Genomic DNA, 16,967 nt, shown 5'->3' on the forward strand with positions numbered 1-16,967 from the left:
CCATGGTCCATGGTGGCCAAGATCTTGCTGTCTATACTGATAGACTTTGGTGGCCCAGATCCATGGTATGGTGGCCCAGATCTTGGTCTTTGTGTCCTCATGGTCCATGGTGGCCCAGACCTGTGTCCTCATGTCCATAGTCATAGTCCATGGTGGCCCAGATCTTTGTCCTTGTGTCCATAGCCATAGTCCATGGTGGCCCAGATTCATGGTATGGTGGCCCAGATCTTGGTCTTCATGTCCTCGTGATCCATGGTGGCCCAGATCTTTGTCCTTGTGTCCATAGTCATAGTCCATGGTGACCAAGATCCATGGTCCTTGGTGGCCCAGATCTTTGTCCTTGTGTCCGTAGTCATAGTCCATGGTCTTTGTGTCCTCGTGGTCCATGGTGACCCAGATCTTGGTCTTCATGTCTTGATGGTCCATGGTGGCCCAGACCTGTGTCCTCGTGTCCATAGTCATAGTCCATGGTGGCCAAGATCTTTGTCCTGGTGTCCATAGTCATAGTCCATGGTGGCCCAGATCCATGGTGGCCCAGATCCATGGTATGGTGGCCCAGATCTTCATGTCCTTGTGATCCATGATGGCCCAGATCTTCGTCCTTGTGTCCATAGTCATAGTCCATGGTGGCCAAGATCCATGGTCCATGGTGGCCCAGATCTTTGTCTTGTGTCCATAGTCCATGGTGGTCAAGATTCATGGTCTATGGTGGCCCAGACCATTGTCCTTGTGTCCATAGTCATAGTCCATGGTGGCCAAGATCCATGGTCCTTGGTGGCCCAGATCTTGCTGTCCATAGTCATAGACTTTGGTGGCCCAGATCCAGGGTGGCCAAGATCCATGGTGGCCCAGATCTTTGTCCTTGTGTCCATAACCATAGTCTATGGTGGCCAAAATGCATGGTCCGTGGTGGCCAAGATTTGCTGTCCATACTCGTAGACTTTGGTGGCCCAGATCCATGGTATGATGGCCCAGATCTTGGTCTTTGTGTCCTCATGGTCCATGGTGGCCCAGATCTTTGTCTTGTGTCCGTAGTCCATGGTGGTCAAGATTCATGGTCCTTGGTGGCCCAGATCTTGCTGTCCATACTCATAGACTTTGATGACCCAAATCCATGGTGGCCAAGATCCATGGTGGCCCAGATCTTTGTCCTTGTGTCCATAGCCATAGTCCATTGTGGCCAAGATCCATGGTCCATGGTGGCCCAGATCTTGGTCTTCATGTCTTGATGGTCCATGGTGGCCCAGACCTGTGTCCTCGTGTCCATAGTCATAGTCCATGGTGGCCCAGATCCATGGTATGGTGGCCCAGATCTTCATGTCCTTGTGGTCCATGGTGGCCCAGATCTTTGTCCTTGTGTCCATAGTCATAGTCCATGGTGACCAAGATCCATGGTCCATGGTGGCCCAGATCTTTGTCCTTGTGTCCGTAGTCATAGTCCATGGTGGCCATGGTCTTTCTGTCCATAGTCATAGACTTTGGTGGCCCAGAATCATGGCATGGTGGCCCAGATCTTGGTCTTTGTGTCCTCGTGGTCCATGGTGGCCCAGATCTTGGTCTTCATGTCTTGATGATCCATGGTGGCCCAGACCCTTGTCCTTGTGTCCATAGTCATAGTCCATGGTGGCCAAGATCCATGGTCCATGGTGGCCCAGATCTTGGTCTTCATGTCTTGATGGTCCATGGTGGCCCAGACCCTTGTCCTGGTGTCCATAGTCATTGTCCATGGTGGCCCAGATCCATGGTGGCCCAGATCCATGGTATGGTGGCCCAGATCTTCATGTCCTTGTGGTCCATGGTGGCCCAGATCTTTGTCCTTGTGTCCATAGTCATAGTCCATGGTGACCAAGATCCATGGTCCTTGGTGGCCCAGATCTTGCTGTCCATACTCATAGACTTTGGTGGCCCAGATCCATGGTATGGTGGCCCAGATCTTGGTCTTCATGTCCTTGTGGTCCATGGTGGCCCAGTTCTTTGTCCTTGTGTCCCTACTCATAGTCCACGGTGACCAAGATCCATGGTGGCCCAGATCTTGGTCTTGGTGTCCTCGTTGTCCCTGGTGGCCCAACCCCATGTCCCCATGCCCATAACGCCCCAACCCTTTGTCTCCTCGCCCCCCCCCAGCCCCACGGGTGGCCCCTAATTGGTCCTCATGGTCCTCTCGATCCAGCCCACGTAGTCGCAGACGCGGGTGTAGACGCCGGGGTGGCCGGGGAGGGCGCAGGTCTGCAGCCCCCATGACACGATGCCCTGCAGGGTCCCGTTGCACGACAGGGGACCCCCCGAGTCACCCTGTGGGGAGGGGACAACGTTGGGGACCCCCCCGAGGGTTGGGGGACACGTGGAGGTGACGTTGAACCAATGGGGGAGGAGGTTCTTGGGCTGGAGGACACGTGGGGATGGGGGGACACCAAGAGACCTTGAGTCTGGGGGGATGGGAGTTGGGGGTCACGTAGATATGGGGGGGACACGTAGATATGGGGGGACATGTAGATTTGGGGGGGACACGTAGATATGGGGGGGTCCTTGGGGTGGGAATGGGGGGGATAACATTGGGCGGTCTTGAGAACTTGAGGTTCCTCTTGGGCCAACCATGGAGGCTCCTTGGCCATGTTGGGGGGACCATGGGGGTTCTGGGGCTGGATTTGGGGTCTCCCTGGGTTACCTGGGAGGTGTCACCCTATGGGGGGGGACACGAAGTTGGGGACCCCCCCGAGGGTTGGGGGACACGTGGAGGTGACGTTGAACCAATGGGGGAGGAGGTTCTTGGGCTGGAGGACACGTGGGGATGGGGGGACACCAAGAGACCTTGAGTCTGGGGGGATGGGAGTTGGGGGTCACGTAGATCTGGGGGGGACACGTAGATCTGGGGGGGTCCTTGGGGTGGGAATGGGGGGGAACCACATTGGGGGGTCTTGAGAACTTGAGGTTCCTCTTGGGCCAACCATGGAGGCTCCTTGGCCATGTTGGGGTGACCATGGGGAGTTTTGGGGGTATATGGGTTGGGATTTGGGGTCCCCCTGGGTTCCTTTGCAGGTGTGGCCCTATGGGGGGGCACAAAGTTGGGGATCCCCCCGAGGGTTGGGGGACACGTGGAGGTGACGTTGAACCAATGGGGGAGGAGGTTCTTGGGCTGGAGGACACGTGGGGATGGGGGGACACCAAGAGACCTTGAGTCTGGGGGGATGGGAGTTGGGGGTCACGTAGATATGGGGGGACACGTAGATCTGGGGGGGTCCTTGGGGTGGGAATGGGGGGGAACCACATTGGGGGGTCTTGAGAACTTGAGGTTCCTCTTGGGCCAACCATGGAGGCTCCTTGGCCATGTTGGGGTGACCATGGGGGTTCTGGGGCTGGATTTGGGGTCTCCCTGGGTTACCTGGGAGGTGTCACCCTATGGGGGGGGGGACACGAAGTTGGGGACCCCCCCGAGGGTTGGGGGACACGTGGAGGTGACGTTGAACCAATGGGGGAGGAGGTTCTTGGGCTGGAGGACACGTGGGGATGGGGGGACACCAAGAGACCTTGAGTCTGGGGGGATGGGAGTTGGGGGTCACGTAGATATGGGGGGGACACATAGATCTGGGGGTCCTTGGGGTGGGAATGGGGGGGATAACATTGGGGGGTCTTGAGAACTTGAGGTTCCTCTTGGGTCAACCATGGAGGCTCCTTGGCCATGTTGGGGTGACCATGGGGAGTTTTGGGGGTATATGGGTTGGGATTTGGGGTCCCCCTGGGTTCCTTTGCAGGTGTGGCCCTATGGGGGGGCACAAAGTTGGGGACCCCCCTATGTGGGGTTGGGGGACACGTGGAGGTGACGTTGAACCAATGGGGGAGGAGGTTCTTGGGCTGGAGGACACGTGGGGATGGGGGGACACCAAGAGACCTTGAGTCTGGGGGGATGGGAGTTGGGGGTCACGTAGATATGGGGGGGACACGTAGATCTGGGGGGGTCCTTGGGGTGGCAATGGGTGGGGAACCACATTGGGGGGTCTTGAGAACTTGAGGTTCCTCTTGGGCCAACCATGGAGGCTCCTTGGCCATGTTGGGGTGACCATGGGGGTTCTGGGGCTGGATTTGGGGTCTCCCTGGGTTACCTGGGAGGTGTCACCCTATGGGGGGGGACACGAAGTTGGGGACCCCCCTATGTGGGGTTGGGGGACACGTGGAGGTGACGTTGAACCAATGGGGGAGGAGGTTCTTGGGCTGGAGGACACGTGGGGATGGGGGGACACCAAGAGACCTTGAGTCTGGGGGGATGGGAGTTGGGGGTCACGTAGATATGGGGGGGACACGTAGATATGGGGGGGACACGTAGATCTGGGGGGGTCCTTGGGGTGGGAATGGGTGGGGAACCACATTGGGGGGTCTTGAGAACTTGAGGTTCCTCTTGGGTCAACCATGGAGGCTCCTTGGCCATGTTGGGGTGACCATGGGGAGTTTTGGGGGTATATGGGTTGGGATTTGGGGTCCCCCTGGGTTCCTTTGCAGGTGTGGCCCTATGGGGGGGGCACAAAGTTGGGGACCCCCCCGAGGGTTGGAGGACACGTGGAGGTGATGTTGAACCAATGGGGGAGGAGGTTCTTGGGCTGGAGGACACGTGGGGATGGGGGGACACCAAGAGACCTTGAGTCTGGGGGGATGGGAGTTGGGGGTCACGTAGATATGGGGGGGACACGTAGATTTGGGGGGGACACGTAGATCTGGGGGGGTCCTTGGGGTGGGAATGGGTGGGGAACCACATTGGGGGTTCTTGAGAACTTGAGGTTCCTCTTGGGTCAACCATGGAGGCTCCTTGGCCATGTTGGGGTGACCATGGGGGTTCTGGGGCTGGATTTGGGGTCTCGCTGGGTTACCTGGGAGGGGTCACCATATGGGGGGGGACACGAAGTTGGGGACCCCCCTATGTGGGGTTGGGGGACACGTGGAGGTGACATTGAGCCAATGGGGGAGGAGGTTCTTGGGCTGGAGGACACGTGGGGATGGGGGGACACCAAGAGACCTTGAGTCTGGGGGGATGGGAGTTGGGGGTCACGTAGATATGGGGGGGACACATAGATTTGGGGGGGACACGTAGATCTGGGGGGGTCCTTGGGGTGGGAATGGGTGGGGAACCACATTGGGGGGTCTTGAGAACTTGAGGTTCCCCTTGGGCCAAGGCTCCTTGTTTGTGGTGGGGATGGGGGGACTTGGGGAGGGTCCCTTTTCTCAGGGTGGGTTTGGGGGTGGGATTTGGGGTCCCCCCCCCGTTACCTGGCAGGAGTCGGTGCGCCGGTCGCTCACCCCGGCGCAGAGCATCTGGGGGGTGACGCGCTGGGGGTACGCGCGGCGACATTCGGCCTCCGAGAGCACGGTGACGTAGGCGCAGATCAGGTGACGGGGGAGGGTCACTGGGGGGGGGAGGGAGGAGGGGAGGGGGTCAGGGTGGCCGGGACACCCCCGGGGGGCTGCCGGGGTCAGCCTGGCCTTACTCATAGGTTACTCATAGGTTACTCATAGGTTACTCATAGGTTACTCATAGGTTACTCATAGGTTACTCATAGGTTACTCATAGGTTGCCCGTAGGTTGCCTGTAGGTTACAGGTTGCTCATAGGTTGCCCATAGGTTACTCATAGGTTGCTCAGAGGTTACAGGGTGCTCATAGGTTACTCATAGGTTGCCCATAGGTTACTCATAGGTTGCCCATAGGTTACAGGGTGCTCATAGGTTACTCATAGGTTGCCCATAGGTTACTCATAGGTTGCCCATAGGTTACAGGGTGCTCATAGGTTACTCATAGGTTGCCCGTAGGTTACTCATAGGTTGCTCACAGGTTACTCATAGGTTACAGGTTGCTCATAGGGAGCTCATAGGTGACTTATAGGTTGCTCATAGGTTACTCATAGGTTGCTCATAGGGAGCTCACAGGTTACCCATAGGTTACTCATAGGTTACAGGTTGCTCATAGGTAGCTCATAGGTCACTTATAGGTAGCTCATAGATGACTTATAGGTTGCTCATAGGTTACTCATAGGTTGCTCATAGGTAGCTCACAGGTTACCCATAGGTTACTCATAGGTTACTCATAGGTTGCTCATAGGTAGCTCGCAGGTTACCCATAGGTTACTCATAGGTTACAGGTTGCTCATAGGTGACTTATAGGTTGCTCATAGGTTACTCATAGGTTGCTCATAGGGCTCACCTTGGGGACTGCTGACGTTCCCCAGCCTACTATAGGGTTACTACAGGGTTACTATGGGGTTACTATAGGTTTACTACAAGGTCCCTATGGGTCGCAGGGCTCACCTTGGGGACTGGTGACCATCCCCAGCCTACTATGGGGTTACTATGGGTTTACTACAAGGTTACTACAAGGTCCAGGGCTCACCTTGGGGACTGGTGACCATCCCCAGCCTACTATGGGGTTACTATGGGTTTACTACAAGGTCCCTCTGGGTCGCAGGGCTCACCTTGGGGACTGGTGACCAACCCCAGCCTACTATGGGGTTACTACAGGGTTACTATAGGTTTACTACAAGGTCCCTATGGGTCGCAGGGCTCACCTTGGGGACTGCTGACGTTCCCCAACCTACTATAGGGTTACTACAGGGTTACTATGGGGTTACTATAGGTTTACTACAAGGTCCCTCTGGGTCGCAGGGCTCACCTTGGGGACTGGTGACTGTCCCAAACCTACTATGGGGTTACTATAGGTTTACTACAAGGTCCCTATGGGTCACAGGGCTCACCTTGGGGACTGCTGATGTTCCCCAACCTACTATAGGGTTACTACAGGGTTACTATGGGGTTACTATAGGTTTACTACAAGGTCCCTCTGGGTCGCAGGGCTCACCTTGGGGACTGGTGACCATCCCCAGCCTCCTATGGGGTTACTATGGGTTTACTACAAGGTTACTACAAGGTCCAGGGCTCACCTTGGGGACTGGTGACCATCCCCAGCCTCCTATGGGGTTACTATGGGTTTTCTACAAGGTTACTATGGGTCGCAGGGCTCACCTTGGGGACTGCTGACGTTCCCCAACCTACTATAGGGTTACTACAGGGTTACTATGGGGTTACTATAGGTTTACTACAAGGTCCCTCTGGGTCGCAGGGCTCACCTTGGGGACTGGTGACCATCCCCAGCCTACTATGGGGTTACTATGGGTTTACTACAAGGTTACTACAAGGTCCAGGGCTCACCTTGGGGACTGGTGACCGTCCCCAGCCTCCCATGGGGTTACTATGGGTTTACTACAAGGTTACTACAAGGTCCAGGGCTCACCTTGGGGACTGGTGACTGTCCCCAACCTACTATAGGGTTACTATGGGGTTACTACAGGGTTGCTATGGGGTTACTACAGGGTTACTATGGGGTTACTATATGTTTCCTACAGGGTCCCTATGAGTCGCAGGGCTCACCTTGGGGACTGGTGACTGTCCCAAACCTACTATAGGGTTACTATGGGGTTACTATAGGTTTACTACAAGGTCCCTATGGGTCACAGGGCTCACCTTGGGGACTGCTGACGTCCCCCAACCTACTATAGGGTTACTACAGGGTTACTATGGGGTTACTACAAGGTCCCTATGGGTCACAGGGCTCACCTTGGGGACTGCTGACGTTCCCCAGCCTACTATAGGGTTACTACAGGGTTACTATGGGGTTACTATAGGTTTACTACAAGGTCCCTATGGGTCGCAGGGCTCACCTTGGGGACTGGTGACCATCCCCAGCCTCCTATGGGGTTACTATGGGTTTACTACAAGGTCCCTCTGGGTCGCAGGGCTCACCTTGGGGACTGGTGATCGTCCCCCATCCCGACACCAGGCAGGTGGCGCCGGAGGGGGCGCAGGCGCGGGGGAGGGGCAGGGGCCGCACGGCGCGGCCCAGCTGGGCGGGGCGGTCCAGCCTGACCAATAGGAGGTCGTGCTGCAGCGTGGAGGGGTCGTAGTTGGGGTGGGGGATCCTCAGCGCCCCCCGGCGCTCCTGCTCCGTCCCCTCCCGCCGCTGCAGGTCGCTCTCCCCCAGGAGGAGGCGCAGCCCTCTGCGGGGACATGGGGACAATGGGGGACGTGGGGACATTGCGGGGACATGGGGACAATGGGGGGATGGGGGGACATTGGGGGGACGTGGGGATATGGGGGGACGTGGGGATATGGGGGGATGTGGGGATATGGGGGGACATGGGGACAATGAGGACAGTGGGGGACATGGGGATATTGGGGGGATGTGGGGACATGGGGACAATGGGGGACGTGGGGACAGTGGGGGATGTGGGGACATTGGGGGGATGTGGGGGACATGGGGACAATGGGGGGATGGGGGGACATTGGGGGACATGGGGATATGGGGGGATGTGGGGATATGGGGGGACATGGGGACAATGAGGGACATGAGGACAGTGGGGGACATGGGGACATTGCGGGGACACGGGGACAGTGGGGACAATGGGGGGATGGGGGGACATTGGGGGGACGTGGGGATATGGGGGGATGTGGGGACAGTGGGGGACATGGGGACATTGGGGGGATGTGGGGACATTGGGGGGATGTGGGGACATGGGGACAGTGGGGGATGTGGGGACATTGGGGGAATGTGGGGGACATGGGGACAATGGGGGATGTGGGGACAGTGGGGAGATGGGGACATTGGGGGGGACACAGGGACAGTGGAGGATGTGGGGACATGGGGGGAAGTGGGGACAGTGGGGACATGGGGACAGTGGGGGGACACAGGGACAGTGGGGACAATGGGGGGATGGGGGGACAATGGGGGGATGTGGGGATATGGGGGGATGTGGGGATATGGGGGGACATGGGGACAATGAGGGACATGAGGACAGTGGGGGACATGGGGATATTGGGGGGATGTGGGGACATGGGGACAATGGGGGACGTGGGGACAGTGGGAACAATGGGGGGACACAGGGACATTGGGGACAATGGGGGGATGGGGGGACATTGGGGGGACGTGGGGACATGGGGACAGTGGGGGGATATGGGGACAGTGGGGACAATGGGGGGATGGGGGGACAATGGGGGGACGTGGGGATATGGGGGGATGTGGGGATATGGGGGGACATGGGGACAATGAGGACAGTGGGGGACATGGGGATATTGGGGGGATGTGGGGACATGGGGACAATGGGGGACATGGGGACAGTGGGAACAATGGGGGGACACAGGGACATTGGGGACAATGGGGGGATGGGGGGACATTGGGGGGATGGGGGGACATTGGGGGGATGTGGGGACATGGGGACAATGGGGGACATGGGGACAATGGGGGACGTGGGGACACTGGGGAGATGTGGGGATATGGGGGGATGTGGGGGACATGGGGACATTGGGGGATGTGGGGGACATGGGGACAGTGGAGACATGGGGGGAAGCGGGGGACATGGGGACAGTGGGGGGAACACAGGGACAGTGGAGGACATGGGGACATTGGGGGGATGTGGGGACATGGGGACAGTGGGGGAGACACGGGGACAGTGGGGACAATGGGGGGATGGGGGGACATTGGGGGATGTGGGGATATGGGGGGACATGGGGACAATGAGGGACATGAGGACAGTGGGGGATATGGGGACAGTGGGGGGATGTGGGGACATTGGGGGGATGTGGGGACATGGGGACAGTGGGGGACATGGGGACAGTGGGGGGGGTGTGGGGACAGTGGGGGACGTGGGGACATTGAGAGGACGTGGGGGTGGACAGAGGGTTGGGGACATCGCCACATTGTGTCCCCACCCCCACACTGTGTCCCCATGGTGTCCCCATGGTGTCCCCATGGTGTCCCCATTCTCATGGGGTGTCCCCATGGGTGACCCCATGGTGTCCCCATCCCCACGCGGTGTCCCCCCCAGTGTCCCCATGGTGTCCCCGTGGTGTCCCCGTGGTGTCCCCATCCCCATGTGATGTCTCCCTCATGGTGTCCTCCCAGTGTCCCCATGGTGTCCCCATGGTGTCCCCATCCCTGCACTGTGTCCCCATGGGGTGTCCCCCAGTGTCCCCATCCCCACACTGTGTCCCCATGGGTGTCCCCATTGCCATGGGTGTCCCCATGGTGTCCCCGCAGTGTCCCCCTGTTGTCCCCATGGGTGTCCCCGTTGCCATGGGTGTCCCCACGGTGTCCCCGCGGCGTCCCCCTGGTGTCCCCCTGGTGTCCCCACGGTGTCCCCCAGTGTCCCCATCCCCACATGGTGTCCCCACCACTGTCCCCATGGTGTTCCCATGGTGTCCCCATCCCCGCACTTTGTCCCCATGGGTGTCCCCATTGCCATGGATGTCCCCCTGTTGTCCCATTGGGTGTCCCCATAGTGTCCCCACAGTGTCCCCCAGTGTCCCCATCCCCACACTGTGTCCCTATGGGTGTCCCCATGGTGTCCCCGCGCTGTCGCCCCAGTGTCCCCATCCCCATTGTGTCCCCATCCCCAATAGTGTCCCCATCCCCGTGATGTCCCCACGGTGTCCCCCTGGTGTCCCCATGGGTGTCCCCATGGTGTCCCCACAGTGTCCCCCAGTGTCCCCATCCCACACTGTGTCCCCATGGGGTGTCCCCCAATGTCGCCATCCCCGCACTGTGTCCCCATGGGGTGTCCCCATGGGTGTCCCCATTGCCATGGGTGTCCCCATGGTGTCCCCATGGTGTCCCCCAGTGTCCCCATCCCCACATGGTGTCCCCACCACTGTCCCCATGGTGTTCCCATGGTGTCCCCATCCCCGCACTGTGTCCCCCACAGTGTCCCCATCCCCGCACTGTGTCCCCATGGGTGTCCCCATTGCCATGGGTGTCCCCCTGGTGTCCCCATGGGTGTCCCCATAGTGTCCCCACAGTGTCCCCCAGTGTCCCCATCCCCACACTGTGTCCCTATGGGGTGTCCCCATGGTGTCCCCACCCCCAGACCGTGTCCCCCACAGTGTCCCCATCCCCATGGTGTCCCCATCCCCATTGTGTCCCCATCCCCAATAGTGTCCCCATCCCCGTGATGTCCCCACGGTGTCCCCCTGGTGTCCCCATGGGTGTCCCCATGGTGTCCCCACAGTGTCCCCCAGTGTCCCCATCCCACACTGTGTCCCCATGGGGTGTCCCCCAATGTCCCCATCCCCGCACTGTGTCCCCATGGGGTGTCCCCATGGGTGTCCCCATTGCCATGGGTGTCCCCATGGTGTCCCCATGGTGTCCCCCAGTGTCCCCATCCCCACATGGTGTCCCCACCACTGTCCCCATGGTGTTCCCATGGTGTCCCCATCCCCACACTGTGTCCCCCCCAGTGTCCCCATCCCCGCACTGTGTCCCCATGGGTGTCCCCATTGCCATGGGTGTCCCCACGGTGTCCCCCAGTGTCCCCATCCCTACATGGTGTCCCCACCACTGTCCCCATGGTGTTCCCATGGTGTCCCCATCCCCACACTGTGTCCCCCCCAATGTCCCCATCCCCGCACTGTGTCCCCATGGGTGTCCCCATGGGTGTCCCCATTGCCATGGATGTCCCCATGGTGTCCCCCTGGTGTCCCCACAGTGTCCCCCAGTGTCCCCATCCCCACACTGTGTCCCCATGGGTGTCCCCATTGCCATGGGTGTCCCCCGGGTGTCCCCCTGGTGTCCCCCTGGTGTCCCCATGGGTGTCCCCACAGTGTCCCCCAGTGTCCCCAGGGTGTCCCCATCCCCACACTGTGTCCCCCCCAGTGTCCCCATCCCCGCACTGTGTCCCCATGGGTGTCCCCATTGCCATGGGTGTCCCCATGGTGTCCCCCTGGTGTCCCCCTGGTGTCCCCATAGTGTCCCCATAGTGTCCCCCAGTGTCCCCATGGTGTCCCCATCCCCACACTGTGTCCCTATGGGGTGTCCCCATGGGTGACCCCATCCCCATGGTGTCCCCATCCCCATGGTGTCCCCACCCCCACACCGTGTCCCCCGCGGTGTCCCCATCCCCGTGCAGTGTCCCCACAGGCCATCCCCCATCCCCACCCTGTGTCCCCATAGCGTGGTCCATGTTGTCCCCCCCGGTGTCCCCGCGGTGTCCCCACCTGCGGTTACAATGGGCGGCCGACAGCACCCAGGTGTCGCTGACCAGGACCCCCCCGCAGCGCACGGGGGCGTAGATGAGCACCTGCCAGGGCTGGGACAGGGGGACACACGGGTACCCCCCGATGATGCGGTCGTGGTCACCGGGGACACCAACGGGGGACTGTCCCCAAGAGACACCTGCGGGGACATGGGACATGGGACATGGGACATGGGGATATGGGATATGGGGATATGGGGATGTGGGGATGTGGGACAGGGGGATATGGGGATATGGGACAGGGGGATATGGGACAGGGGGACACACGGGTACCCCCCGATGATGCGGTCGTGGTCACCGGGGACACCAATGGGGGACTGTCCCCAAGAGACACCTGCGGGGACATGGGACAGGGGACATGGGACATGGGGATGTGGGGATGTGGGGATATGGGACATGGGGATATGGGGACAGGGGGATATGGGGACAGGGGGACACACGGGTACCCCCCGATGATGCGGTCGTTGTCACCGGGGACACCAACGGGGGACTGTCCCCAAGAGACACCTGCGGGGACATGGGACACAGGACATGGGACATGGGGATATGGGGATGTGGGGATATGGGACATGGGGATATGGGGACAGGGGGATATGGGGACAGGGGGACACACAGGTACCCCCCGATGATGCGGTCGTGGTCACCGGGGACACCAACGGGGGACTGTCCCCAAGAGACACCTGCGGGGACATGGGACACGGGACATGGGACATGGGGATGTGGGGATATGGGGATGTGGGACATGGGGATATGGGGACAGGGGGATATGGGACAGGGGGACACACGGGTACCCCCCGATGATGCGGTCGTGGTCACCGGGGACAGCACAGGGGGACTGTCCCCAAGAGACACCTGCGGGGACATGGGACATGGGACATGGGACATGGGATATGGGGATGTGGGGATATGGGGATGTGGGACATGGGGATGTGGGACATGGGGATATGGGGACAGGGGGACACACGGGTACCCCCCGATGATGCGGTCGTGGTCACCGGGGACACCAACGGGGGACTGTCCCCAAGAGACACCTGCGGGGACATGGGACATGGGACATGGGACAGGGGGCATATGGGATATGGGGATGTGGGACATGGGGACATGGGGACAGGGGGATATGGGGACAGGGGGACACACGGGTACCCCCCGATGATGCGGTCGTTGTCACCGGGGACACCAACGGGGGACTGTCCCCAAGAGACACCTGCGGGGACATGGGACATGGGACATGGGGATATGGGATATGGGGACATGGGGATCTGGGGACAGGGGGACACGGGGACATGAGGGGCCGCGTGTGTCCCCACGTACCCGCCAGCAGCAGCAGCAGCAGCAGCGTGTGGGGCAGCAGCTCCATGGCCTGGGGGGACACGAGGGGGGTCCTGGTGTCCCCACATCCTGGTGTCCCCTGTGTGTCCCAGTTTCCTTCCCTTCTTCCTCCCCTTTTCCTTCCTTCCCCCTTCCATCCTCCTCCCTTCCTTCCCCCTTTTCTTCCTCTTTCCATCCCGTTCCCTTCCTCCCTCTTTCCTCCTTCCTTCCCCCTTCCTCCTCCCACACTTCCGTCCTTGTTGCTTCCCTTTCCATCCCTCCTTCCTTCCTTCCTCCTCTCCCACTTCCGTCCTCGTTACTTCCCTTCCCTTCCCTTCCCTTCCCTTCCCTTCCCTTCCCTTCCCTTCCCTTCCCTTCCCTTCCCTTCCCTTCCCTTCCCTTCCCTTCCCTTCCCTTCCCTTCCCTTCCCTTCCCTTCCCTTCCCTTCCCTTCCCTTCCCCTCCCTTCCCTTCCCTTCCCTTCCCTTCCCTTCCCTTCCCTTCCCTTCCCTTCCCTTCCCTTCCCTTCCCTTCCCTTCCCTTCCCTTCCCTTCCCTTCCCTTCCCTTCCCTTCCCTTCCCTTCCCTTCCCTTCCCTTCCCTTCCCTTCCCTTCCCTTCCCCCTTCCTATTTCCACCCCCTTCCTTTTCTCCCCCCTCCCTATTTCCTTCCCTTCCTCCTCCTCTTCCTATTTCCACCCCCTTCCCTTTTCTCCCTCCTCCCTATTTCCTTCCCTTTCTCCTTCTCTTCCTATTTCCTTCCCTTCCCTCCCTCCTCTCTATTTCCTTCCCTTCCTCCTCCTCTTCCTATTTCCACCCCCTTCCTTCTCTCCCTCCTCCCTATTTCCTTCCCTTCCTCATCTTCTTCCTATTTCCTTCCCCTCCTCCTTCTCTTCCTATTTCCACCCCCTTCCCTTCCTCCTCCTCTTCCTATTTCCACCCCCTTCCCTTTTCTCCCTCCTCCTTATTTCCTTCCCTTTCTCCTTCTCTTCCTATTTCCTTCCCTTCCCTCCCTCCTCTCTATTTCCTTCCCTTCCTCCTCCTCTTCCTATTTCCACCCCCTTCCTTCTCTCCCTCCTCCCTATTTCCTTCCCTTCCTCCTTCTCTTCCTATTTCCTTCCCTTCCCTCCCTCCTCTCTATTTCCTTCCCTTCCTCCTCCTCTTCCTATTTCCACCCCCTTCCCTTCCTCCTTCTCTTCCTATTTCCACCCCCTTCCCTTTTCTCCCCCCTCCCTATTTCCTTCCCTTCCTCATCTTCTTCCTATTTCCTTTTCTTCCTCCTTCTCTTCCTATTTCCACCCCCTTCCTTTTCTCCCTCCTCCCTATTTCCTTCCCTTCCTCCTTCTCTTCCTATTTCCACCCCCTTCCCTTTTCTTCCCCCTCCCTATTTCCTTCCCTTCCTCATCTTCTTCCTATTTCCTTTTCTTCCTCCTTCTCTTCCTATTTCCACCCCCTTCCTTTTCTCCCTCCTCCCTATTTCCTTCCCTTCCTCCTTCTCTTCCTATTTCCACCCCTTCCCTTTTCTCCCCCTCCCTATTTCCTTCCCTTCCTCCTCCTCTTCCTATTTCCACCCCCTTCCCTTCCTCCTCTTCCTCTTCCACCCCTTCCCTTCCTCCCCTTCTCCCCATTTCCTCCTCTTCCTCCCCATTTCCTCCCCCCCGTGTCCCCCGTGTCCCCTCCCGTGTCCCCTCCCATGTGCCCCCCCGTGTCCCCCGTGTCCCCCCCCGTGTCCCCGTGTCCCCCGTGTCCCCCGTGTCCCCCCCCGTGTCCCCGTGTCCCCCGTGTCCCCCGTGTCCCCCGTGTCCCCCGTGTCCCCCCCCGTGTCCCCGTGTCACCTCTCGTGTCCCCGTGTCCCGTCGCAGCCTCCGGGTGCCCACGGGTGGCGCTGGGGGGTGGGGGTTTTGTCACCGAGTGGGAGGGGCCGGGTCACGTGGTCCCGCCCCTGGCATCGGGGTGGGGCCAGGGATGGGGGAAGGGGAATCCCAGGGGACCCAGGCGTCCGGGTCACCCCCCATGTCCCCCCAATAACCCCAGGGGACCCAGGCATCCGGGTCCCCCCAGTAACCCCAGGGGACCCAGGCGTCCGGGTCACCCCCCACGTCCCCCCAGTAACCCCAGGGGACCCAGGCGTCCGGGTGCCCCCCACGTCCCCTCAATAACCCCAGGGGACCCAGGCATCCGGGTGCCCCCCGTGTCCCCTCAATAACCCCAGGGGACCCAGGCATCCGGGTCACCCCTCTGTCCCTCTAGGGGACCCAGGCGTCCGAGTGCCCCCCACGTCCCTCCCAATAACCCCAGGGGACCCAGGCGTCCGGGTCACCCCCCACGTCCCCCCAGTAACCCCAGGGGACCCAGGCATCCGGGACCTGCACCCCCCATGTCCCCCCAATAATCCCAGGGGACCCAGGCATCCGGGTCCCCCCAATAACCCCAGGGGACCCAGGCGTCCGGGTGCCCCCCACGTCCCCTCAATAACCCCAGGGGACCCAGGCATCCGGGTCACCCCCCACGTCCCCCCAATAACCCCAGGGGACCCAGGCATCCGGGACCTGCACCCCCCATGTCCCCCCAATAACCCCAGGGGACCCAGGCATCCGGGTCCCCCCAGTAACCCCAGGGGACCCAGGCGTCCGGGTGCCCCCCACGTCCCCTCAATAACCCCAGGGGACCCAGGCATCCGGGTCACCCCCCACGTCCCCCCAATAACCCCAGGGGACCCAGGCATCCGGGACCTGCACCCCCCATGTCCCCCCAATAATCCCAGGGGACCCAGGCATCCGGGTCCCCCCAATAACCCCAGGGGACCCAGGCGTCCGGGTGCCCCCCACGTCCCCTCAATAACCCCAGGGGACCCAGGCATCCGGGTCCCCCCAATAACCCCAGGGGACCCAGGCGTCCGGGTCACCCCTATGTCCCCCCAGGGGACCCAGGCATCCGAGCCCCCCAGTTACTCCCAGTTCTCCCCATTCCAGGTCCCAAGATCTCCCAGTTGATCCGGGCCGGGGTGGGGGAGGAGGCGATTCCCGGACGCCTGGGTCCGCTGCCAGCACCCCGGGGCGGATCGGGGCGTTCGCGGGTGCCAGGACGCCTGGGTCCCCTCCCGACGCGGCTTTGCCGAAGCTCCATGGTGGCCACCCTGGCCCCCGGGCCTCAGTTTCCCTCTGGCCTCGTTATCTGCCCTAATTACCCCCTAACGAAGCCGGGGCGGGGCCACCATTGGCCCCGTTGACTCAACGCCTCCCCCCCCATCCGCTGACTCAGCGCATTTTTGCTCCCCATTTGGCCCCATTCGCCACCCCACGAGGTTCTGGAGATGCTGGGTGGGGGGTTTATTGGGGTGGGATGGGGGTCTGGGTGGGGGTTGGGGGTCACGGGTGGGGATGGGACGCCCATGGTGGCGTCTACGGGGGGTCAACCCAACGATGGTGGCGTCTACAGGGGGTCAACCCAACGATGGTGGGGTCTATGGTGGGTTTGATCCATCATGGTGGGGTCTATGGTGGGTTCGGTCCATCATGGTGGGGTCTATGGTGGGTTCGATCCATCATGGTGGGGTCTGTGGTGGGTTCGATCCATCATGGTGGGGTCTGTGGTGGGTTCGATCCATC

At 60.6% G+C, this 16,967-nt stretch overlaps 1 protein-coding gene and 1 long non-coding RNA gene across 2 annotated transcripts; both read right to left on the minus strand.

Annotated features, from left to right (window-relative positions):
• Nucleotides 1–2,139: 2,139 nt before the first annotated feature.
• On the minus strand, nt 2,140–12,213 carry LOC136114372 (kallikrein-14-like). The gene is made up of 4 exons (XM_071800516.1): nt 12,017–12,213; nt 7,775–8,028; nt 5,254–5,390; nt 2,140–2,292 (listed from the first exon to the last, which is right to left on the minus strand). Exons 1-4 carry the CDS (start codon nt 12,211–12,213, stop codon nt 2,140–2,142), a joined length of 741 nt encoding a protein of 246 aa, XP_071656617.1.
• Nucleotides 12,214–13,174: 961 nt separating this feature from the next.
• Nucleotides 13,175–15,251, minus strand: LOC139825949 (uncharacterized). The gene is made up of 3 exons (XR_011736103.1): nt 15,195–15,251; nt 13,366–13,414; nt 13,175–13,258 (listed from the first exon to the last, which is right to left on the minus strand). It is a non-coding gene; the product is annotated as an uncharacterized lncRNA (long non-coding RNA).
• Nucleotides 15,252–16,967: the final 1,716 nt, after the last annotated feature.

Source organism: Patagioenas fasciata, chromosome 31 (genome assembly GCF_037038585.1).
Source record: "Patagioenas fasciata isolate bPatFas1 chromosome 31, bPatFas1.hap1, whole genome shotgun sequence".
In the NCBI taxonomy this organism is placed as follows: domain Eukaryota; kingdom Metazoa; phylum Chordata; class Aves; order Columbiformes; family Columbidae; genus Patagioenas; species Patagioenas fasciata.

What these genes read in the sequence shown, in the direction of transcription:
- LOC136114372 (XM_071800516.1), bottom strand. Translation starts at nt 12,213, where the DNA reads ATGTCCCATGTCCCCGCAGGTGTCTCTTGGGGACAGTCCCCCGTTGGT. An exon ending in GCCGCCCATTGTAACCGCAG is followed by an intron (nt 8,029 to 12,016) that starts GTGGGGACACCG and finishes ATGTCCCCGCAG; the next exon opens with AGGGCTGCGCCTCCTCCTGG. An exon ending in GGCGCACCGACTCCTGCCAG is followed by an intron (nt 2,293 to 5,253) that starts GTAACGGGGGGG and finishes CCCTCCCCACAG; the next exon opens with GGTGACTCGGGGGGTCCCCT.